This window comes from Sturnus vulgaris, chromosome 21 (genome assembly GCF_052056855.1).
Source record: "Sturnus vulgaris isolate bStuVul1 chromosome 21, bStuVul1.hap1, whole genome shotgun sequence".
In the NCBI taxonomy this organism is placed as follows: domain Eukaryota; kingdom Metazoa; phylum Chordata; class Aves; order Passeriformes; family Sturnidae; genus Sturnus; species Sturnus vulgaris.
The window spans coordinates 9,167,317-9,190,864 of NC_142263.1; the positions used below are offsets into that span (position 1 = coordinate 9,167,317).

Consider the following 23,548-nt stretch of genomic DNA (forward strand, 5'->3'; position numbering starts at 1 on the left):
CAGCAGCAGTTTTCAACCTGGCTGATTCAAGCTGACACCTCCTTTCATTTCTTATTCCTCAAATCCCTCTTTCATCCTATTGAACAACCTCCTTCTCTCGTTTCCCAGCCATAATTATATCCTTTAATTTATTCCATCTTTTTCGCCCCAGGCATTTGTTTAGTCCAGGGGTTTGAGGTCATTTTTGCCTCATAACAAAGCTGCGGACTTGGGTGTTTTTTGAAGTGTTGGTTTGGATTTTCTGTCCTGAACTCCTTTTCTAAGGAGTGTCTAATCTCAGGGTGTAACAGGGGGATGAAGAGGTGGGGAGGGCAGTTCTGTGCTCCCTGTGTGTCACTGTGGCAGGGAAGAAGGGCAGAAAGCACAGCCGTGGCTGAGTGACAGCAGTGAGGATGCAGATGCTCATCTCTTCCCTTAAGGATGATAGAGAAGGCACAAAAGACATTTCCCACCCCACACATCAGCTGGGGGAGAATAAGGGAGGTGCAGGAAGTTCTTGGCAGGACACCCCACAGGAACACCCTGGCTGTGGTGGCTTGGTGTGATGAAGCTGAAGGGCTGCAGAGGCGTGGAAGGGGAGTGATGGCTTTGTTCTTGTTCCCCAAATAAACAGAGGGGGCCCTCATGTGCCTCGTGGGGTGCAGCAGTGGTCACTCCTGTTTGCTGTGGGGAAGGGCAGCCTTGGTGTGGCTCTGGAGGAGGGAGATGTGCCATGACCCCTCACCCTGCAGGGTCTGTTTGCTCTCCATAACCAGGCTGTGAACCCCTTGTTCCTGTGGGGCTGCTCCATTTCCCTCTTCCAGGATTTAGCCCTGTGAAGCACAGATGGAATAGGATGTGGCTTCACTTCCATTTCACACATGAGCTCTGCTGCATGGGAGGGCTGAAGGCCCAAACTCATGGAGCCATTTATTTCCTTTGGAAAACCAGTCAATGGGAATTAAATAGTTTTAGGCCCCTGAATACTTTCTTTGTGGTCTGGGGCTTAGCTGAGTGCTGCAGGGCACAGGGGGAGATGAGGAATTCCCACCTCCAAGCCCCCACATGAATAACTCACCTTCCATCCCAGCCAGCTCCAGTCCTGTGCCTGGCAGGGCACGAGTGGTCAGAAGGTCAGACAGGGCAGATTTGGCCCCTAGGAGCAGCTTAGAAAACAAATCTTTCCTGGGAAAGGTTTCCTTCCCAGTGCAGACTGATTTGCTGCTTATGGTTCTTATTCTGTTCAGCTCTGTTCCTGCTCGAGGCAGGTTTTACAGACAGGAGCTGGGATGATTCCTGCAGCAGGAACGGTTCCGAGTTCAGCCGAGGTGATGAAGTGGGGTTTTTCTCTAAGTGCTGCTGAAGTGATGTGATTCACAGCTTTTGTAACTCCTTGCAAGTTTGCTGCAGGCATTAGCAAAGCCCTTGACTTGAGATGTTCTGCTTTAGAACCACATCTCCCGACTGTGCATCCCTACCAAGTTAAATTTGTAGCTTCTAGGTGGCTATAAACAAGAAATATTACAGTAATTGCTTTTCCAGACACTAAATAGCCCCGAATATTAGATGACACTTCAGTTTTAAAAAATCTATCTACAAAATATCTTGAATATTTGCAGAAGACATTATGTTTCCAGCCACAGCAAAACTGTGAAGGAAATTCTCTTTTTCTCTGGTGTATGAGGTGGCTTAGCAGGTTCTGTGCCCTGAGATAAAACTGGAAAAGGCAGCCATCTCTGGTTTTCCCTGTTTATTTATTCATGCTGTGTTCTGTGCCCATTTAGTGGAAGGGAGGATCTGTTTCACCTCCTAGGAACTGCTGTTTGTACCTGGTGGGTTTTTGGGTGATCCCACAAAGACTTTGGAGCACCCACTGAGCCCAGAGCTGAAGCCAGCATGTGATGCCTTCACAGCAGTGCAGAAATAGAGGTGGAAAATGTGGCATTTCCCCAGGGGCTCCGGGCTCTGTGCTGGGCACAGGGTTTATATCTCTGTGCAGGAACAGCAGAACACTTCTGGTATTTATTTCCTTGTGTGCATGAGTGAGGACTCTTGAGATAGGAGCAACTTATGTCTCGTTTGTAAGTGGTGCAAAGGACAAGGCAATGATAAATCTTGGCTCTTATGCTAAGCTGTGTTCTGAACTGCAAGGAGGGGGATTTGCCAGTGATCAGCACCGTACAAGAATGTAATCCCTCTGGTTTTTTGATCATCAAATTTATCTTCACTGTATCTGTTTCCTTGGGGAAGAATAAGTCAGCAAATGGAAAGGTTACATATTGCTCTATTTCTTAAACTTTTGTTCTTTACTATTTTTTTTTCCACCCTGAATGCTAGAAGGTTGTTTCATTTGCAGATGGGAAGTTGAACCATTGTTTCTTTTTTCCCTCTAACTGCAAAAAGGTTCTGATCCTTTTCCCAATGAGGAATATTGCCAAGCTCACCTTAAGTGTTGCAGTCCTCAGGTCCTAGCTGAGCTCTCTTTCTCTCTCCTTGTTTTTTAATCACTGTTCTTTCTCTTTAAAATCTTTCCTCATCAGTCTTCTTGGCTGTATGTCACATGCCAGAAGAGTGGTAGAGTTAGGGAGTTCCTAGAGAAGAAAAAAGAAAATCCAGAGGAATATGAGACTGTAGGAGCTTAGAAAACAGAAAAGCTCCTGTGTTGAGTAGTTTGAATTCTTGATGTACAAGATGAAAAGAGTTGTTTTAAAATAGATTAACTTTTTCTTAAGGCTCAATAATTACAACCCATTATTATGTGGAGATTTTTTGGTTGGGTGAAAAAATCTGCAGGTTGGATTACTCATGGATTGCACCCCCTGGCATAATCCATGAGTAGTTCTGCTAATTCTGTCCTTTGCTTTGCTCATTTCTGCATTCTCTGTCCTGCTGGCTTGGGTGTGCAGAGGGATGTTCTGGTTTCCCCGTGTGTAAGGCTGCCTGTGTGATGCAGAAGGGCATGGCATGGATGTTTCCATCTCTCCCTACAGCACTTTCCTCTTGTTTTTACCTGGGTTGGCTCAGGGCGGTGTCTCTGTCTCGACTCCAGGTTTTCTCATGCAGCCTCAAGGCTGACAGGGCAGCAAAGCCAAGTGTGTCCCAGCTCAGTGCCTTTCTCTGCCAGGAGATTCTAGGGAGCATCCTGAGACCTTTGGAATGCACTGGACTTTCCTGGTGCTGCACCATCTTCCCACAGGACAAGGAATGCAGAGGTGCTTCTGATTCAATTTATAAACCATAATCCATTTTTTATGACTGCTGAGTGCTGTGCTAATGAATGGTGCCAGTGTGAGGCTGAAGTCATCTGTTTCCTAGTGCAGGGATAGCAGGGATGAGAGCTGTCTAAGCCTACATGCATTTATTCTAACCCTACCATAAGGGGGATACCCTTTAAATGTAAAATTTATTGGCCCACTCACTCCTTGTCTGGGTCTATGGCCTGCCAACCCAAGTGCTGTTTGAATTATTCAGAGAACACAATATGTGTGAGGGTGAGGGAGCCCACAGCCAGCTTTGTGCCAGCAGCTCCTGCAGTGGAATTGTATTTCCCTCCAGTGAAATCTCCTGGAATGTGTGTTTTGATCAGTATATGCAAATGCTGTATAACTACAGATACAAATGTAGAAAACTTTTCTTTTTGGGAGAAAGTCTGAAATTTTAAAATATTTTTTCCATTCTAAATGAGAAAAAAGTGAAAATTAAGAAAACTGTGTGAAGAAAAAAATCTGTGAAAGTTTTGGAGTAGAACTGAGGAGATGCTCAATTATTTAGACATACTGAAATATTTGTGTTTCATATTATTCTATGTGATTCTTGATAACTGTTCAGTTGGGTTCTCCCCACCATGAACACCACATTTCCAAGGATAAATATTGCTGGCCCTGCTCTGACCTGAGGCTGCCCCTTGAACCGAGGCAAGGACAGCTGTGGGAGATGCCATTCCCAGCCCGTGCTCACAGCTGGATGTGCTCCACATCAGGGCAGTGCTGGGCGAGGCTTGGCTGGCTGGGACAGTGCTGGGTCCTCAGCATCTGTATCACCATAACTGTGCCACTGGTGTGTCACAGCACAGGGGACAGCCCAAACTCAGCACTGCTTCAGGAGCTGGCTCAGTGCTCCTGTCTGCTGAGGGAGCCCTCTTCCCTGGCACGGAGATTTACAGGGAGCATCCCTAGGGACTTCTCTCCACATGTCTTTTCTATTTCTTTTCATTCCTCAAACAAAGAAAATAAATATGAGCATGTGGCCCTGCTGCTCCCAGGGTAAGTCAGGCACATTTATTTAAGTGCTGAGAGATAAACCCAGGGCCAGTGGGAATGCATTTCCCCTGGCTGTGTGAGCTGGCTGGGATGGAGGCGTTTGGACCTGGGGTGTTGGCAGCACTCAGAGCTGGGGCTGGTTCTGCTCAGTGATGCTCAGGGACAGCCTGGAGCTGCAGGGACAGCAGGTTCTTACCCAAGGGGATGGAAGAGTTTGCATGAGGAGTTGAGAGAAGGTGGCTGAGGTGGTGTCAGCAGAGGACACGGATCCCTGCTGGGACAGGCCAGGTCTCGCTGCTGTTTCAGCCTCAAAAAGGCAGCCCCAGGTGTGCTGGAGGTCATTGAGTCAAATCTGCAGCAAAGACACAACCTTGGACTTTGCTGACAACTTGTGTTAGACCTAGAAAAGTCTCTAGAGAAAACACAGTGGGACTTTTAGGCTGGCAGAAGCTGGCTGGAGCCAGAGCTTCAGGATCTCTTGGCAGGAGCACACAGGCTTCTGGCTGAAGCAGTCAGAGCACAACCAAGTGTGTGTACTTGGCCTTCCACAAAGCCAGCAGCTTCAAGAAAAACAAATCCATGGCTCTGCAATCGAGGCTGGCATTGCTCAGCACTTCCCAGCACTGGCTCCAAGATGAGGTTTTTGCTAACTCAGGTTGCACAGGCTCCAGTAATTTCTTGATTGTTCTGCACAAGTGTAACATGGTATGGCACAGTACGTGAGTGACAAAACGGAGAAGGGAGGGGGAATGACAAGGCTGAGAATACCATGTCATGTTTGAAAAACATGAAATAAATGAATAGCAATCAATTGCTCCGATGCTTATCTTCATGTATGACACCAGCTTTTGCCAGCTCAACAGCTGGCACCAGAGTCTTAGATTTCCTCTACCTCCAGCTTGTATTTCTTATGTGGCATTGAGGGGGGGCCATGGCAGCACATTATTTTAGAAACAGCTCTTCCCTGTACCCTTATAACACATTAAAGCCCAATTTTCAGGAGTGCTCAGCACTCCTGGCAGCTGCTGAAATCAATGAAGGCTGTGCTTCATTAGAGAAAGTGCTCTGTGGAGCCAAGTTCTCTGAAAAATCAAATCTCAGGTCTTTCCCAATGAATGCTTAAAATCAGCAGATGTTTCTGACCTGAACATGTCAGGACTGTTCATGTGGACTATGTAATGGGAATAGTGAAATACCTTTGACAAAACAACTGTAAAATAGGCCATTGGTATTTGTTGAGTATCTATCTGATGCTATCAGGAGGTGCTGTACAGAAAAGCCCTTGAGGAAATTAATCATTGTGCATGCAGAGGAGGGTGTGAATGGAGTGTCAGTAAACAAGGCCTAGGTCCACACTATGGACAAAGAGGAGCAAACAAAATCCTGAGTGGTTGCTCATTAGCTGAACACCTTCCATTCTGTGTAGGGAAATAGGAGCATGGGATCATGTAATTAAAGATTGTATCTTGGTGTGCATGCACAAGAGGCCTGAATTAAGGTGGTGGCTGCAGCCTTAATCCTGGCCTTTCATAACTTCCAAGCCCTTGACTTTGTAACCTCAATAATGTTGCCTTAATGTATTTTTGTGTGTAATTTAAATCAGCAGGACCTGAAAAGGAGCCTTCTGTTTATCAATGCTATTGTTAACAAATGATTTGGGGATGAAAAATCAAAGCAATCTCTTTGCCACAGAAGCACTTTCACACAACATATCTGGAGCAGACACCAACTTGCTCTGCTGTTGTTTTTCTCCTTGCTCTGCACCCACCCAGCATCCCCCAGCCTGGCACTGCCTTCCATCCCCACTCTGTTGCACAACTGCTTTTGCACAACACTGAACCACTTTGTTTTCAGATTCCAGAGAGATGCAGGAGGCAATGGATTGCAATTTTATGGAATCAAAGCAAACAAAACAATATTAAACCTTTCTGTGGAGGTCTTGTGGATTGAAGGAATTGCTGGGATTAGTGGATGGGCTGCTGTACCCAATAGAGTTGAGATCACACCTCTCTTCATCAGTCCCTTGCATTTTAAAATACCATAATAGTGACACTGAGAATCTTTTTCTCTTTTGCATTGTGCTTTACACCTGCCTTCCTTTTCCCCTGGTATTACTTTAAGAGTGTTTGCAATTTTTTCCCCTAGATAAATGTTTCTGAGAAACTAGTCATTCATCAGAAGAATACACAGTACATTTAACTATTTTATCTGGAGGTAAAATAATGGCTATTATAAACATCTCATTTTATTTTCTGATTTTGATTAGGGACTGATCAGTGCATTATTTTCTGACTTTACATCTTGTTGTTTCTGCTGGAATTAAAACAGCAAATTATGAAACATGAGAGAGGTATTGAAGATTTGGGGCATTTTCATCCATCAGCTGTAAAAATTCTCCAGTATAACAGAAACACATGAGGAGTTGCTGGGGACTGTCATGGCAGTGATGTGATGGCAAATTGGGTACCCTCAGACTAGCAGTGTGTCTGAGGGGTTTTGGTTCAGTTTGTGCAGGTTTGGGTTCATTTTGTGGAGGTTTGGACTCAGTTTGTGCAGGTTTGGGCTCAGTGTGTGCAGGTTTGGGCTCAGTTTGTGCAGGTTTGGGTCCAGTGTGTGCAGGTTTGGGCTCAGTGTGTGCAGGTTTGGGTTCAGTGTGTGCAGGTTTGGGTCCAGTGTGTGCAGGTTTGGGTTCAGTTTGTGCAGGTTTGGGTTCAGTGTGTGCAGGTTTGGGCTCAGTGTGTGCAGGTTGCTGCCCTGGATTCCCAGCTGTGTGATGCTTCCCTGTGAGGGTGGGCAGGCCCTGGCACAGGGTGCCCAGAGCAGCTGTGGCTGCCCCTGGATCCCTGGCAGTGCCCAAGGCCAGGCTGGACATTGGGGTTGGAGCAGCCTGGGACAGTGGGAGGTGTCCCTGCCATGGCAGGGCTGGCACTGGGTGGGCTCTAAGGTCCCTTCCAACCAAACCCTTCTGGGATTCTGTGCTGCCCACGCTGCAGGATTTCTCTCAGCTGTACCCTGCAGGCATCCTAATTTCCTGCAAGCTAAACCCCTGTACCCAGTGCAGTGGGTCAATGTGGGGCTGGAGGTTTTGCATCGTTTCTATTTCTGTTTCTGTGCTGTTTCCTTTGCCTGTTCCTTGCTTCCCCTCATGCCCTGTCCCAGGCTGAGGGGCTGGGCTGTCCTAAGCTCGGCATGGAACTGGGAAACAATTTCAAATCGACTTTTGTAGCTACTGAAAATGTATTTTCTTTTCCCTTAATGGGCTTCTTCCTTCTGCACCAGTGTTCTCAATCAAATGTGAATTGTTTGTACCTTGAAAGGCTCCAGAAGTTCCTTTCTTACAGTTCTGTTTGACACGGGCATTTGGGTGTCTGAACAGTGAACGGGGCAGACTGGCAGCTTCAAGCTTGATTTTCTAAATATTTGTGTTTAAAGTGAAGTATTACACTGATATTACATAACTATTCGACTTTTTAATAAAATGTCTTTATAATTTCTTTATACTTTATTCTTGGAGTGAAGGATAAATTGTTGGCCTCTGATATAAAGCTGTAGAAGACTTCAACAAGAACCTGAGGAGCAAATAATTGGAATATAATTGCAGACTGTTGCAACTTTAATTTGGTTTAACTAGCACTGCAGTGTAAACTACTCCTGTTTATAATAATCAGTTTTTAAAAGTTGTATTTTACTGATGTCACATTCAGTGCAAATTCAGAAAGAAAGTTTTTACAACAATGGAACTGTAATGCTAATCCACAAGGATGGTTTGGAAAGGTCAAGGCTTGAAATCCCTGAGCACCACCTGCAGTGTTCTTCCAGAGAAATTTCTGCAGTGTATTTGCTACACACTGCATTTACAATGCTGTTTTTCATGCAGCATTCCCATGGAAAAACCCTGTAATAAGAGTGGAACAGAGTTCCTCCCAGGTAGTTGTTCAGTCGCTGTGAGAGGGCTGGGAGGGAGGGAAGGGCAGTGATGGCTCTGGGGTGGGCTCATGGGGGTGATGTGTGTACCCCAAAGCCCTGCTCTGCTGCCACTGAGGGCTTAACTTTTAATCAGTGAGTTGTCATTTCTGTAGCAAGAAATGGACTTTGCTGAAATAAATCAGGCCCAGCCCCCTGAAAGAGCTGAGAAGAATGCAGTGTGTCCCTCAAGCCTCCTACCTCGAGAAATGCCCTGAAGGAGCTGGGGCTGCTTGTCCTGCCCTGGGCCAGGGCAGGGCTGGGCTGGAGCTGTGGGTGCTCCCTGGAGCCCGGTGATTGCAGTGCCCTGCCAGGAACCACAGCCCCTTCCCCACCAGGGCACCTACAGCAGCATCAGCCTGATTAATGTGCCCAATAGAAATAAAACAAATGGAAATTTTTTTTAGATTATACAGTACACTCATAAATATTAATGCACTTTTGTATTGAATTGCGTGTAATTACATATTTATACATTTAAGTCACCTTCCTGATACACTTAAGGCACTTTACTGATGAAAGATATCTCTGAAAGAGATGGTTTTAAACTGTGCCTAATATGTTTGTAGGATTTACTTAATAATGTGTGGGCTTGTATGCTGGCAGGAGAGGAGAAAAAACCTCCATTAGAGACTGCAAGTGTTCATGGGGTCTGCTCAGGCTGAATCCACTCCATGGGTAGCTGCTGGAAAATGCATCTCGACATGAAATATTACTACATCTTCTTATCTATGTAGATAAGGTCTGTGCAGTCCTGTCACCTTGGAGTAATTACAGCTTATTACTCTAATCATGATGATGCCTGAAGTCTGTAATTAAGATTGTGCTGGCTAATGTACTAGCACACGGCATGGTACAGCTATTGTCCTATCTAAACAAGGGAAAGATAAAAATGGGATGAGGGAGAAAGGGCAGCAAGTGGGGAAGTGATTTATGCAGGGCCGTGGTTCCCAGCCAAGCACTGCCTGCACAGAGCCTGGGGGCTCCACGGGACAATCTGAGATAATCCCAGGCAGTCCTGCACCCTCAGACATGAGGAGAACACCCTGGGAGAGCTCTGCTCAAGCTACTTTTAATGCATCTTGTCCACCTGTGTCTAAGTTTTATTCTTTTATCATGTATGTCCTGTTGCATGTCCTTCTCTAGCCTGCAGATGAAGAATTTAACACACATTTCTCTGTACATATTTATTTTCAGGCCAAGTTGAGTCTCTGTTGAAATCCATGAGATTTCATGATGAAATCCATGCTCTGCCCCACAGGTCCCTCACACAGGGTTTGATCCCCACAGCTCTGTGCTTTTCCCCACAGTGCTGTGAGCTGGTGAAAAGCAGACAGCTCTTCTGGAGGAACAGGGTTGTCCAAACACCAATCCTTATGGCTGAATTTCCTACCACACAGGATTTAAGGCCCCTTGCACAAGTTAGGAATGTCTGGAGCTCCTTGGCCTCTCTTTGCCTGTGAGCAGAAGAGGAAGATTCCTTAATTTTGCACATTCCTGCCAATCATTCCTTCTGCCCTGGAAGGTGCCTTTCCATCCAGGCTGGGGAAGGCTTTGTGGATTTGGTGTCACTCATCTTTACCAGAGGTGTGTGAGCAGAGTCCTTCCTCCCAGTTCTCCAGAGCTCCACATTCTTTAGGTGAATCTGACAATTTGTGAAGCCTCATGCAGTTGTCTGGAACATGGGCTCTGAGGAAGGGTCATCCCAGCTACATCCACAGTGATCTGCTGAGTCTGACCCATCTCACACCCCCTTAAAGCTAATAGGAACAAGTTACTTCTTGATGGAAGTGCCTGGCCCCATTAGACATTTTATAAGCTTCTGGAAGCCTGCCACTGTTTCATTTAGATCACTCACAGCTGGAGGAAAAAAGTCCTACAATAGCTACTTAGTCATTAGAAGAATTTATTTCTATTTATTTTCTAAAAGTTTCCCTTTTGTTCACTCCTTCAGCCTTTCACATTTCAAATGAATCCTCTTGAATAGCATTTGTATCTACAAACATGAGCTCTGTGTTTTAACAGAAGTCTTTGCTGGTATAATGTTGTACTCATAAAACATCCTATTTTTTTTTTATGCTGAACTGAAAAAAAGAACTGTCAGCAGCATGATAGCTAGCCTAAGTTATAAATCAGTTCTAACATATAAAATCTGCTATTTTATAACCTGCCCTTGCTATCCAGGAGGTCCAGGTGTGTTTGTGGATGCTGTAGTTTCACGATGGGGAGCACTGGTGAAATGGGTGCTGCACCTGAGAATTTGCCTTGCTGCATTTATGGTGTGCAGCCAAACCTGAAACCTTCCTGGGATGCAGAAGGTGTGCTGAGAAAAGGGCTTGTTCTTGCTTTTGATTTCCTTGGGCATAGGATCCATAGGATCCATAGGATCCCCCAGCTTGTGCACAAGGAGATCCCAAAGCATTTTAGGAAGATCAGTGCTACTCCTGAACTCTTTTCTAGTAGAGCCAGGGAGGAACCAGCAGACACAGAAGGTTCTTAAATTACTAATCTTGTGTTGTAGCTAAGGATACTCAAATTCTCTTTCATGAGGTTGGATAAGGCTCCTACATTTTTGGATACATTTGGATGAATAACACTGTGAAGAAAAGCCCAGGGAAAAGTCCTGTGGTGTGTTAGGTGAAGAAAAGGTATAAAAAATGTCTTATAGCTTCTGTTCAGTCCTCCCATTTTTAATGCCTGTAAAATCATTCCCTTTGCTAAATATCAAATTTGAACAATGACTGTCTTCAGTTTAATTAATCATCTCATTGGTTTCAGTTATGAATTTTGTGAAGCACTTGTGTTTTAGAGAGTCATTTAGGGAGCAGTCTTTAATTAAAGCCAAACTGCTTTTTGCCTTTAGGCATGTTTTTTTGCATAAAAAGGTGCCATAATTTGAATTACGTTCTCCTGAGCCTCAGTCTTTATGTGACACAGGGACCAATGGCCCTTCCTGCTGTCAGTTATAATATTAAGTGACTATAAACAAGAGCTGAAAGGCTCACAAGATTAGCCAGCACTTCATGGTGGGCATGGAAGCTTCTGGCCCAAGCAGCCAGTGCTGAAAGCACAACCCTGCTTCATAAACTTCCCCTCTGCCTTGGTTTGAGAGACAGGTGTCTGCCAAGAAAGGCAGGAGCCTCTTTTTAAAATGGACAATGTAAGCCCCCTCCCTCCACATTATTATAATTTTAAAATTAAGGGGCCCTCAGGCAAAGACATGGGAATAGGAATAACAGTTCTTTACCAGGAAAATTAAAATAGAAATCCAGTATTACAGAGAACAAACCCAAAACACTGCCAGAGTCAGAATCCAAGCTGCCCCTGTCAGTCAGTCAGGGGTTGGTGCAGTGCCATTCCATGGTGGCTGCATCCTCCTGTAGTGACAGATGTGGTTCTGCTGGAGCAGGGCTCCTGCACAAGGTGCAGTTTTCCTCCAAAGCTCCAGGGATGATGTGCAAGGCTCTGGTTTTCCTCTGGGATCCAGTGGGAAAAGGCTGCTCTGCTGTTCCAAATCTCAGCTTTGATCTGGGTAGGAAATGTTTGGCTCCTGCCCTGGCTGGAGCATCTCCCAATGGGATGATGGAATTTGATCAGCCCTGCCCTGGGACTGCATGGCCATGAACAGGAGAGATCTCCTGGAGGGAGGATGGGCTGTGGAAAGATAAAGAACACTGCCCCAGCTGGGTTAACACATGGCCCATTAGCAGAGGATATCTGCACAGAGATCAGGATCACTGCCCCAGCTGGGTTAACACATGGGGACAGAATACAAACTGCTGTCACATCCTGTGCTGCAGCCTAAGGCTCCCTCCAGGGCAGCACCAGACCCCAGTGTGGGCAGTTCTGGGAACAAATGTGACTCAGCACATTGCATTTATTGGGTGCAGAATATGCACTGTAATTAACATCTTCCCAATAGCTTCTCATTCTTCTCTCCTAATGAATTTTCAGCCTCCTCTTCCTCTGCCTTTAATTCTGTGCTATTGAAAAGGCTTCATTTCAAGTGACATTTATCTGAAATGAAAATAGGGGTTCTGTGTGTTGCAGGTTATTTGTAAGAAAACAGCTGTGGGCTAAGTGACAAAACTCACATTTGTGTTACAAGAGTGGAGTATTTCTATGTAGACAGACATTGATTCTGGGGGTTAAAGGGTCAGTGACAAAGTTTTCAAATATGAGTTGCTTTTTTCATGCACTTTTCACCCCTTTCCCTGAGATCTGGAAATCTACTGCTTAAGTCAGGCTTGAGGGAAGTGTGCCCTGAAGTCAATGCAGATTCATTGGCCCAAATTGGATTTAGGTCAGCTCATGCCTTGGCTTCTCAAATACAAGAAATAATAAGAATAAATATTGAAAAGTCAAGCATTGTTTAAATCATTTAAGCATTATAAACAATCGCTGCATTCTAAATGTGTGCTCTCTTGATACATGAGGTGCTTATGAGAATTGAGGTTGACTGTGTGAAGTCTCAAGGGGGATGTGTCTCCTTCCATGCACTCACTCCATCCTGCCGATTTTATTTAGCATTTGCCTATCTTTTGATTAAGAGGACATCAGGGAAGAGTGGGTTTGTTCCTTTTCTGGTGCCTGCAGCACTGCCCTGAGAGTGCTTTGTTGATCAAACCAGAGCTGTAGTTTGACCACTGTGTTTTTTTTCTCCTCCCTCTGCAGAAGGACGTAGCTCTGAAACCTCAGGAACGTGTGGAGAAGCGACAGAACCCTCTAGCCAAGAAGAAACGGGAAGCACTCACCAATGGGCTGTCATACCTCCCAAAAAAGAACAGACTCCACCAGCACCAGTACAGCTCGGACCGGGAGAATGACAGGAACCTGTGCCAGCACCTTGGCAAAAGGAAGAAGTTACCCAAGGGGCTCAGACAGGTGGGACACAAGTTTCCTGCTGCGGGGAGGGAGGGCTCTGCCCGCTGGCTCATGGTATGTAGAAGCCAATTTCTCCTTTTGTGGGATTGTTTATTTTAATGCTTTTGTAGTTGTTTTGTTCTTGGGCTCTTGGTGCAGTGTCCTACCACTGGCAGATTGAGAGGGAGAGCAAGTGATGCATTGATGCTGATCTGATTAATAAATGTCTAAAGGTGGGAAGAGCTTTCCACAGGCTGGCTGTGAGACTGTAAGGGCAAACAAATGGGGTCTCTCTGTGATTGTGAGGCCAACTTTGTCCTATAAAGACCTTCTTGTCTTCAGGCTTTGTACACAGAACTCTGAACATCCAGGGTGAGGTGAAGCAATTGCAAGAAGGGCAGCTGCTAATCAAGGCAAAGCTCTAAGACTGATTCGAGTGTGAGGAGCTCGTTTGTGAGGTGTCAGTGGTGCTGGTGTCTGCTGCCCTGGGTTACTGATCACCTGCCCTAAGCAAGAACTCCTGCCTTCCCAACACTGGTGGAAGTGAGCAGGCAACATCCAGGATTGCAAAGCTTGAGGCTGTAAACGCTGGATTTGTCTTCATGACTGTGTTTGTTGTGTTTTTTAAAGAAGAAAGTGTGACAAGTGTGATAAGTGTGATTTCTGTGATGCTGATAATAGTACATAGTAGCAGTGACTAGGTCAGCTTTTGCCTGTATTTGAGTGATGTTAATGATTCTTGAAGCAAAATTTAAACATTTAATGGGGATGGTTGATATTCATGGAATCAGTTTTCATCCTTGCTTAGTGCAAAGCAAACCTTGCTTTGCAGGGAAACTTACAGCAAATAGTGAGAATTCACTGCTTCTCATTTGGTGAGTTCAGGGACATGGAAGGAACACTGAGGATGACAAGTATGCTGAGTTGTATTCAGTTTTGATATGCAGAGTTAGAGAAGCTGGGAAGAAATAGGTTTTCATGACAATTTTGAAGCCTATATGTTAAGCTGTATATAGAAATATAGTGAGAGATTATACAGCACTTCAGCAGAGCAAACAAATTGTAAAATACCAGTTCTACACTCCCAGCTGTTAAAGATGTTTCTTCTGATTTAATTTTACTTGGAATTTTAAGGGAAGGTGGGGAAAACTCTCCAGGATACTTGATGCAATGATTCCAATATCAGCAGATATTGAAGGTTGCTGTTTCCTTGACTGTTTCCTGTGTGCCCCTCAGTGGTCTCTGTTCTGTGTTGGTCTGTCAGATGTGTCTGCTTTGGGCAGCAGAACTGACTCTGTGCACTGTGAACTCTCCTAGTGGGGCCTAATGGCAGGTGGAACCTTTCTGCCCAGAATTTCATCTCCCTGCTGATGGAGATTATTTGTGAGGTTGTGTTTTTGGGAATGAATATGCATTGGCTTGGAAGGTATTGAGTTGACAAATGTCATGGAAAATGCTTTTCCTTTGAGCAGATAAATCTGAGTACTGTGCCTAATTCCTAAGGCATAAGACTGAGAGAAAATAAAGTATCTTGCTCAATATAAATGTAATACATCTGGTAGGGGTAGAGCTCCTCAGATAAGAACATTTAAGTCTTATGAACAGTGTAGGTGCTGACAAACCCATACTGCTTTGGCACTTAACATGGAAAAAAGATGTCATGGAAAAGACTACAAAATTCTTTGGAAAGATATGCCCACCTATAGAAAGAGTTTTGGGTAAGCATTTTCTGACCTCTTTCAAGACAAACGGTGACGAGCAAAAAAGAAGGAGGAGATTGATACAATCTGAGCATGTTTTTTTCTGATCATGTTACACTCTTCCACCTCAAGTGACTCCTGGCTGCACACTTTGGGTTGCTTTCCCCACCAGGTCCATCCCACTGCATCCCTGGGCTCCTGAAGGGGAAGTAGATTTGCTTGTCAACCTCCTCACACAGCAGTGAGCCAAGAACTGGGGCCACCGTGGTTTGTGTGTGACACAGCAGGAGTGACCAGAGCCACTTAAAGTTCAGGAGGCTTCTGCATGTATACAGTGTCCTTGCTATATTAGGACTTTATATTTGATACATAAACAATTTATCCTGCCTCTCCTGTCCCTGGGGGGATCCTGAATTGTCACCTGTGATGAGGGTAGCTGGATGGCAGGATGCAATCTCAGAGCTGTCACTTGCAGCCCTGTGCTCACGTTAGACCTTGGCTGCAGTCTGTCCTTGCTGGGAAACGTTTTATACCTGCAGATCTCGTTCATAGTTTTTCCAGTGGTTGACAGTCCTGTTGGATATGCTTTCCTGTGAAATCTGTTATCTGCTGGAAGTAGCTCTCACTGCAGGATTTAGGGTATGAAGCTCCCTTGTCAAACAGATTTAGTTGAAGTCAGCTATTGAAAGCATTGCTAATTAGTTTTCAGAGAAAATCCTTGCAGTATTCATGCAGGTATTTATCCAGCTCTGCTGAAATGCCTACAGGTTTATTGAAATCCAGAAAATGTGAAACTGTAGGTTAATTAAGGCTCATATTTTACTAGCGAGAAGACTTTTGAACTCTGCTTTGTGAGCTTTTATAAATGTACTTATTAAATGCCTCAAGGAAATTTTAGCGTTAAGCAAACATAAGACTCATCAGAATATTTCTCCAGCGTTTTAAATTTAATTTCCTTTACGTTAATTGGTGATGGCATGTATTTATGTGCTTTCTGTAAAAATCATTTTGAAATCTTAAAGTGAACATTTTTAAACTAGTAAAAGGGTGGCAAACATTTTTTAATGGGTTTTAATGAGATTTTATTCCTCGAGGTCTGAGCACAGTGGGGCACACCACGAAACAATGAGCTTTCAGGGCACAAGGAGGGTTGAGAGTATTTTGATAATGAGGGGGAAGGATCATTTCTCTTTGTTCAGTGGGTGTGTGATTTGGAAAGAGCAGAAGACGCTGACTTTTGCTACCTCCACCATTTCCTTCACTGTTTTTCTTCGTCTGGTGGGAGGTTCTTGCATCTTCTTGCAGAAGAGGATCATGTCTGGATATGCTGCTAAACCAGCAGTGTGTGTGGTGGGCAGGGGGTGCCTTGGCTGGCTCCCATGTGCACGAGAGCCAGCGGCTGCTGGGCTCTGCCTTCAGCACCCGATTGCAGAGATGCTTCCAGAATATCAAATCCCAAGCCCAGATACTGCAGGAGTGCAGGGAAGCAGACAAATGGTAATAAATAGGAGGCGGATGATAAATAGAGGGAAGAAAACCCATGATGGAGAAATGAATTAGGAGGTAAATTGTAATGAGATAAAGGAAAAATGGGAAAAACAGCAGCAGAAGATACACTGCTGACTCTGGCAGGCCCCAGCTACAAGTGTTATAAACCATTGGCTTTCACCTTGCAGTCCATTACATGAATCAATTAAAGGGGAGGGAGGGGAGGGTTGAAGCTGTTCCTTCTCAGAATTAAGTCCACAATCCCCTTGGCAGTCTCATCCTGAATCTCTGCATCTTAAATTCGAGACTGCTGAGCCTTTGGGTGGCTGATCCAGACAGCCATCCTTGTCCCCTGCCATCGACACCTGAGAGCACCTCGTGTTTCCCTGTGTGCATTTCGTGCCAGCACACCTGGCACAACACCTGAGATGCTGATGTGCCTCAGTGCTGCAGAGGGTGCAACCCCAGTGTGGCTGAGGCTGTCCTGCTGTCGGGGTGGCTGTGCAGGCTCTCAGAGCTCTCAGGGCTCTCTCATGGCTTTCTCATGGCTCTTTCAGGGCTCTCTCATGGCTCTCTCATGGCTCTCTCAGGGCTATCTCAGAGCTCTCAGGGCTCTCTTAGGGCTCTCTCATGGCTCTCTCATGGCTCTCTCAGGGCTCTCCCATGTCTCTCTCAAGTCTCACAGTGCTCTCTCAGTGCTCTCACGTCTCTCTCATGGCTTTCTCAGGGCTCTCTCATGGCTCTCTCAGGTCTCTCAGGGCTTTCTCAGTGCTCTCAGGGCTCTCTGGGCTCTCAAGGCTCTCAGGGCTCTCTCATGGCTCTCAGACCTCTCAGGGCTCTCTCATGGCTCTCTCAGGACTCTCTCAGGACTCTCTCTGGGCTCTCAGAGCTCTCTGGGCTCTCTCAGGGCTCTCAGGGCTCTCTCTGGGCTCTCAGAGCTCTCAGGGCTCTCTCATGGCTCTCTCAGAGCTCTCAGGACTCTCTCTCAGAGCTCTCAGGGCTCTCTCTGGGCTCTCTCATGGCTCTCTCAGGGCTCTCAAGGCTCTCTCAGAGCTCTCAGGGCTCTCTCTGGGCTCTCATGGCTCTCTCAGGGCTCTCAGGGCTCTCTCATGGCTCTCTCAGGGCTCTCTCTGGGCTCTCAGAGCTCTCAGGACTCTCTCTCAGAGCTCTCAGGGCTCTCTCTGGGCTCTCTCATGGCTCTCAGGGCTCTCTGGGCTTTCAGGACTCTCTCTCAGAGCTCTCTGGGCTCTCAGAACTCTCTCTCAGAGCTCTCTGGGCTCTCAGAGCTCTCTGGGCTCTCTGGTCCCAGGGCTGGGCGGTGCTGGGGGCACATGGGCAGCGCAGCAGATGTGGCCGCATTGTCAGCGGCACTGTGATCGCGGGGAGAGCTCACTGTGCTGACAAGCCATTTACAATGTGCTATTTACAGTTTGGGTTTGCAGGCTCTCAATGACATCTGAGTGCTCTTTAGCAACTGCTTTCATTACTCCTTTTCTAAGAGCTGCTAATTGAAAATGAAATTGTGGGTGGGCTCTGGGAGTGCCTACCCAGAAGGGAGAAGTGTTTCATCTCTGGGGCTCCCTACTGTAGCTCTGGGCAAGGGAAGAAATGGGGATTTCTGCAGTGTGAGGTCAGACACCCTGGAAATCCCGCCTACAGCACGCATCAGCCCGAGAGAGTGAGAAAGGCTTGAACCTCTGGGGTTTGGGATTCCTTTACTGGCAGCCAGTGGATTTCAGTGACTCTCAAACTGCTGAAGATCAGGAAGGAACCTGAGCTGTGAAACTACCTCGTTCATGGCAGCACAGGGGATTGGAAGCTGTGTGTGGGATTTTTGGGCTGGTTTTGCACTGCCAGAGGCCTGGCTTTGTATGTGATGTAGGAAACATCACTACTGACTGGTAGAATGTGGCACAAAGCCACATGCCTTGGCAGTAGTACCAGCCAGAATCAGGTAGGCAGATATGGCCACACATTGATGGAAAGGGAGATCATGTTCCCATTCTGTAGGCAAAGGGAGAAGCTGCTTGGTTTAGGGTTTATTTCAGATTCAAACTGCTAGTGCAGCCACTTTGAAATGAGTGGATTTGCTGTTTGTGCTGCAGCCTACACAGCATGGTTTGATTCTGTGCCAGCGTGGACAAAAGTGTGAAGGCACCTACAGCAAGTGTCACCAGCAACAGGACTTGCAGGGGCCACTGGTTTAACAAAAATGTGTTGGTACCATGTCACTCAAACGCTGGTTATTAATCTAGCATATCAAACAATATTAGATTTGAAAAATAACCCATGAAATGATGAAAAAAAAAATCAGATTACAGCTCTGAAAGAACAGAAAGGGCCATATCTGGGTAACTGAGCTTTGAGGCTACATCACAGCACGAGTGGGTGTAGTAATACAGTGGGAGAAGATGCTCATGTGATAAAAGGGATGGGTAGATCTGGGCTTTGAGAACCCTTTGTAAGATAGAAAATGGGAAAGAGATCTGTGGGGGAGGGATGAAGAGGTGAGGCTTTGCAGAGGTGTAGGCTGGGCTGTGTGGGGTTTTTGAGGGGTAATGGTGTGCAAATGGAGGGGGATGCCTAGAGAGGGGGCAGGTTTTGAGAGTGAAGATCCCCTGTCTCTGCTAATGTCCAGCTCAGTTTATCCAGTCCACCATGTGCTGTGGACGTGCTGAGTGTTTTGTGCTGGCCAGTTGGTCATTTCACCCTTGGCAGGGACCCACACTTTATCTTCACACATGCTTGGTGTGTGGATTGCTGTCTGTGTGGAAGCCTGTGCTGAAAGCTGGGCTGCCATTCAGTCCCCTTCTCGTTTCCCGTTTGGAAACCGCCGTGGGTGACAAACAGTGCTTGAATTACAAGCATTTTGTGATTCTCGACTGCTGTTTGCCTCTGATCAGAGGCCACAGAAATCTCCAGCTGCACTTAACCCGCAGTCACCGTATCCAGTGCGTCATCTGTGAAGGCACCCAGCTGCTCCAAAGCATCCACACAACTTCTGGGCCCTGATAATATATAATTGAGCTCAATGGGCACAGAAAAGACTGCTGTTCTCTGCAGGAAGGACTGAAAAATGATGTGTGTGCCTTCGTGTGCCTGTTGTTCCGCACTGCACATCCCCCATGGCTTCCCCGAGCTCCTGAATGGGCACTTTGGATTCCAGGAGAGCCAGACAAAGCCAGGCTGGGGGAGAGCAGAGCTGGTCCCGGGATGCCAATGTGGGCTGGGCAGGGCTGTGCTCGGGCAGAACAAACCCCTGCAGTCACTGATCAGTGCTCGGGGAGCTGCCACTCCACCGAATGTTCGCCCGCAGTGACGTGTCACAGGCGTCCCCCCCTCCTAATCACCAGTTTCACCTGCAATTTTTCAATAAGCTATTGAATTATACCTCTCTAAATGATACACTGCAAATCCAGCAGGTCCTAATTGCTAATGATGGTTCTGAAAGACTTTCATTTGACTGTAATTAGGTTTGCAAGCAATCAGCTGCCCTTATCAGGATGGAAGCACATATAATGTAAAATACAGGCTGGTGGGAACGGAGCGTTTTCTTAAAAGGAGGAGGGAAGAGGAAGATGTTTTATTAGCAGAAGCTGTGACATATTTTAACACCTTGAAAACATCATGTGTGAAATTAATTCTGCTCAGTATTATACCATCTGGCAGTGTTATTGTTCTGTATATATTGCCATGTAAGTGTGCTTTTTTCGTTTGGGTATGAGTCTGTGTTTGAAATAGTAATCATGAGTCAAATTGATTACTAAGGATGTTATCCTTGCTAGAAGGCTTAAAAATACATTTTGGGAAGTCCCTGGGACTCAAAATGGCTTCTCCATGGAAAGCTTCCCTTGCAGGGCTGATGAGGGTGGAAGAAAAGGGCCTTGTTTCTGCCATGCCCCTGTCCTGTGAATGAGTGTATGTGCCTAAAGGAAAGAGGAACTCTACCCAGATACTGTTGATTGATGCTGAAGTAGCAAATGCCTATATCTCAGCCTCAGAACCACTGTATTTGGTGTGATGGTTTGATCCTGTCTGTGTGCTGCTGTGTGCACTGCCCAGCTCAGAGCCTGCTGTGTGTGAGCAGCTTCAGCAGCAGTGCAGGCACACAGCCCCCAGGCACACACACAGAACAATAAAAGCGTAAAACTTGGTTAGAGGTTGGTGTTTGGCCAGTCTGGATGAAATATCAGCTGTTGGGCAGTGTGGATTGTCCCTTAAGCAGGGCTCAGAATGGCCATTAGCTCCTGACATGGTGACTGTGATTGTGTGGAGCTTGCAGAGCCAAGGAGGAGCGTGGAGGAATGCAGGTCACACTGGGCACAGCAATAAGCAGGGGGATATGAAGAGATCTCCCCCATTTCTCTGAAGCTGCTGGTGTGAGCTGCTCACCCCCAGGCTGAAGCAGAGGAAGGGTTTCTTTGCTCCTGTGCTTGCGCCTGCTGTCGCTGTTGTGCCTGTGTGTGATCAGGCTTGCAAGAAAATGAGCAATGTTGGCATGTTTTTATTTCTAATGCAAATATTGCCACTCTTTCTGCTCTGCCCTGCTGCATTTCACTTTGTCTTTTGGCTCCAGTTTGCTCTGAGATAGAGTTGCAGAGATGTCACTGCTCTTACCTGACCAGGTAATGCTGTGGCAGAGGAAGTGCCCCCATGTACACAACTCTCAGCAAATTCCACCTGAAATAAAGGAGAATAGAAACAGTCACTTTTGGGCTAGCCCAATTATATTAGACATCTTGAGAATTTTAGTAAAAAAATGAGTTTCTTGTGCACAGGGCAGCTATTGTCTCTCAGGATTATCTTTTCTCTTTTAATGTTGGCACCCTACTTTAATTGAAAACTTAAATGATTGTTAAATGTGCCAGGAAGTGAACCATATTTTAAATGTTCACTGCAATCAATTGCTGTCTTAAAAGTTTCCATGCGTGTTACCAGTAAGGAATTAACCAAAAAATTAATTTTGACTGAGTCTGCCTGTAGATAAATTAAATGCTAGCTTAAGTATTATAAGACAGTATAATAAAGTGACCATTTTTAATTTGAAAAGGAAGTCATCCAGAACTTTTTAAATTTTTTTTTTTTGTATTCTATAAATACATTTTGGCCAAGATTTCTAACGTATGGGTTTGTCTGCAGATTAATAGTAAGCACAGAAGTTCATCCTCACATTTGTTATGAAAACTTAGATTGTAGAAGTTACTTGATTCTTGTTTTCCCCTCTACAAACTCATTTTTCCCCAGGGCAGGAGGTGTGGGAGTGATGGGTTTGGCTGTGGCTCCAGCAGCAAGGGTGGGTTTGCAGCATTGCTGGGGTGCAGGGGCTGCTGCAGGGCTGTGGTGCCTCACTGTGAGTGCTGGAAGGCACAGGAGCAGCCTCAGGAGCATCTCAGCCTCCCATGGATGCTCACACTCTTGCTCAGGCTTCTGTAGCCCTAGATCCGGCTCCTGGGTGCTGTAACTCCATGGATTCACAGGCACAGACCTGGGCCATGGCTTTGAAAAATGTGTAAGGACACTTTCAAAGCGTCAGTGAACAGCACTGAGAGAACTGTTCCCTTGCCAAGGGGTGTGGAAATGTGGAAAGCTCCCCTGTCTGGCCTGTTGAATTGGCTCAGTGGGCTGCTTTTCTGTCTCTGCTAGACTGAAGGCAGCACTCCTGCCTTTACAGCTGCCTGATTCCACTCCGGGATGTGAGGGAGGCTGGGAGTGCCCTGGCTGTGAGCAGCAGTGTTTGGGGCTGGGATCTGTCACAGTGGGGAGCCAATAGCAGCGTGCAGGAAATCCGTGTGGAACTCCAGGATGGAGCTCACACAGTTGCTTCCATGGTTTGCAGTGCTTTGGGAACATTGTGGAGTTTTTGAGCTGTCCCTGGATTTAGCCTGGCTGGCTCTGGCCAGCCCCAGAGGCTGCCTGTCCCCAGAGGTGGCATGGCATTGCTGGAAAAAACAGGGTGCACTTCTAAACTTTCTGCTATTTATTTCATTTTGGCAAAAAATGACCTGGCTATACAGCTTAGGAGAATTACTGATAATCTTCCTCAACCTGCTTTGTGGAGTTTCAAAAGTCATAACGTTGCAATTTTATAAAATCAAGACATCTTAATTTGTGCCCAAACCCACTGAAATGGAACAAACTTTTAAATCTAAGTTGCCCATTTCCTTTGTTTAATGCTTTATCAGCAGCATATGAGCTCTGTGCACTAGGAAGGCCTCCTCTGTTATTAGCAAAATGTGCCATAGGTGATTATTTTCTCTAAGTTTGCTGTTCTCTTGGATAATTCCAATGGATATTTGGATCAGTTGTGGAGCCAGTTGAAGAACATAGTGTGGCCGTTGCTGTGTAAAGCCATGACTCCTAAAACAGACAAAACAAACTTCTCCTTTCCTCCTGACCTTTCCCTGCAACAATTTTCCCTGCTCAATATTAAAATACAATGAGGTTCTGTGAGCAAAAATGAAAGAGTAACTCTTAAGAATTTTTATTAAATTTGCTGCAAGAATACAAATATTTTTATAGAAGATTGCAAAAGTTACTGTGGTTTTGTGTTTCAGTGCTGTTGGAAGTTTGTCTCTAGTATCAGCAACCCTGTACAGGCTACTCCTGATGTGTCAAATTTCCCATTTTTAACAGTCAGTGTAAGATCAGTTTCAGATTTATCCATCTGTATTGGATCAGCTATTGAAGACTACTGAAACGAGTCACTTTGTTGTGAGAGGACTTTCTTGAAAAAAACCTAAACTTCTAGCAAAGTGTCCCTCCTTACTCAGGAGGGTGCAGGAGCCTGTTCCTGCCATAGCTGCTTCCCTGGGTCTGCCTTCCTCCTCTGCTGGGCTCTGTGAGCTGTAGGAACCTGCTTTAAGAAAATACAAATCTCCACTTTCTCCAATTAAAGAATAATTGCTGTTGCAGTTTAATCACAATTCTTCATGGCATGGAAGACACCAGAAGACTGTGCTCTGTGTAGTCCAACAAAACAAAGACACAGGAATAGAGTGCTAGTCTAGATCTAGATCATGTGTGAACATCCTGAGACATCTCAGATCTATTTCAGGTAAAGTTTGACAAAATATGACAGAGGTGTAAACTAGTGCAGCAAGCTAAGCCTTCATCCTAAAGCCTGCTGAGATCCTGCAAGAAATTGTCAGAGGAGGAAGCAGAACATAATTGGTGTGCAGGCACAAATTGATTTAGGTCATATGAAAAGCCATGGGCCATTCCAGTCTCTGACAGCAAAGACTGAGTCCCTGATCTCAAAGTTCCCATGTCCTGTGTGCCCTTTCCCAGGTGCTGGAG

The 23,548-nt window shown here is 45.8% G+C and overlaps 1 protein-coding gene across 3 annotated transcripts in view; it reads left to right on the forward strand.

The window, feature by feature from the left end:
- Nucleotides 1–23,548, forward strand: part of AUTS2 (activator of transcription and developmental regulator AUTS2) — a 764,728-nt gene that overhangs the window by 193,097 nt on the left and 548,083 nt on the right. For 2 of the 3 annotated variants that reach the window (XM_014881474.2, XM_088177103.1), the window contains exon 2: nucleotides 12,876–13,085. In XM_014881474.2, the coding sequence (XP_014736960.1) occupies nucleotides 12,876–13,085 (210 nt within the window). Of the gene's footprint in view, nucleotides 1–12,875; nucleotides 13,140–23,548 lie in introns of all 3 variants that reach the window. The other variant, XM_088177102.1, reaches the window with a different exon arrangement.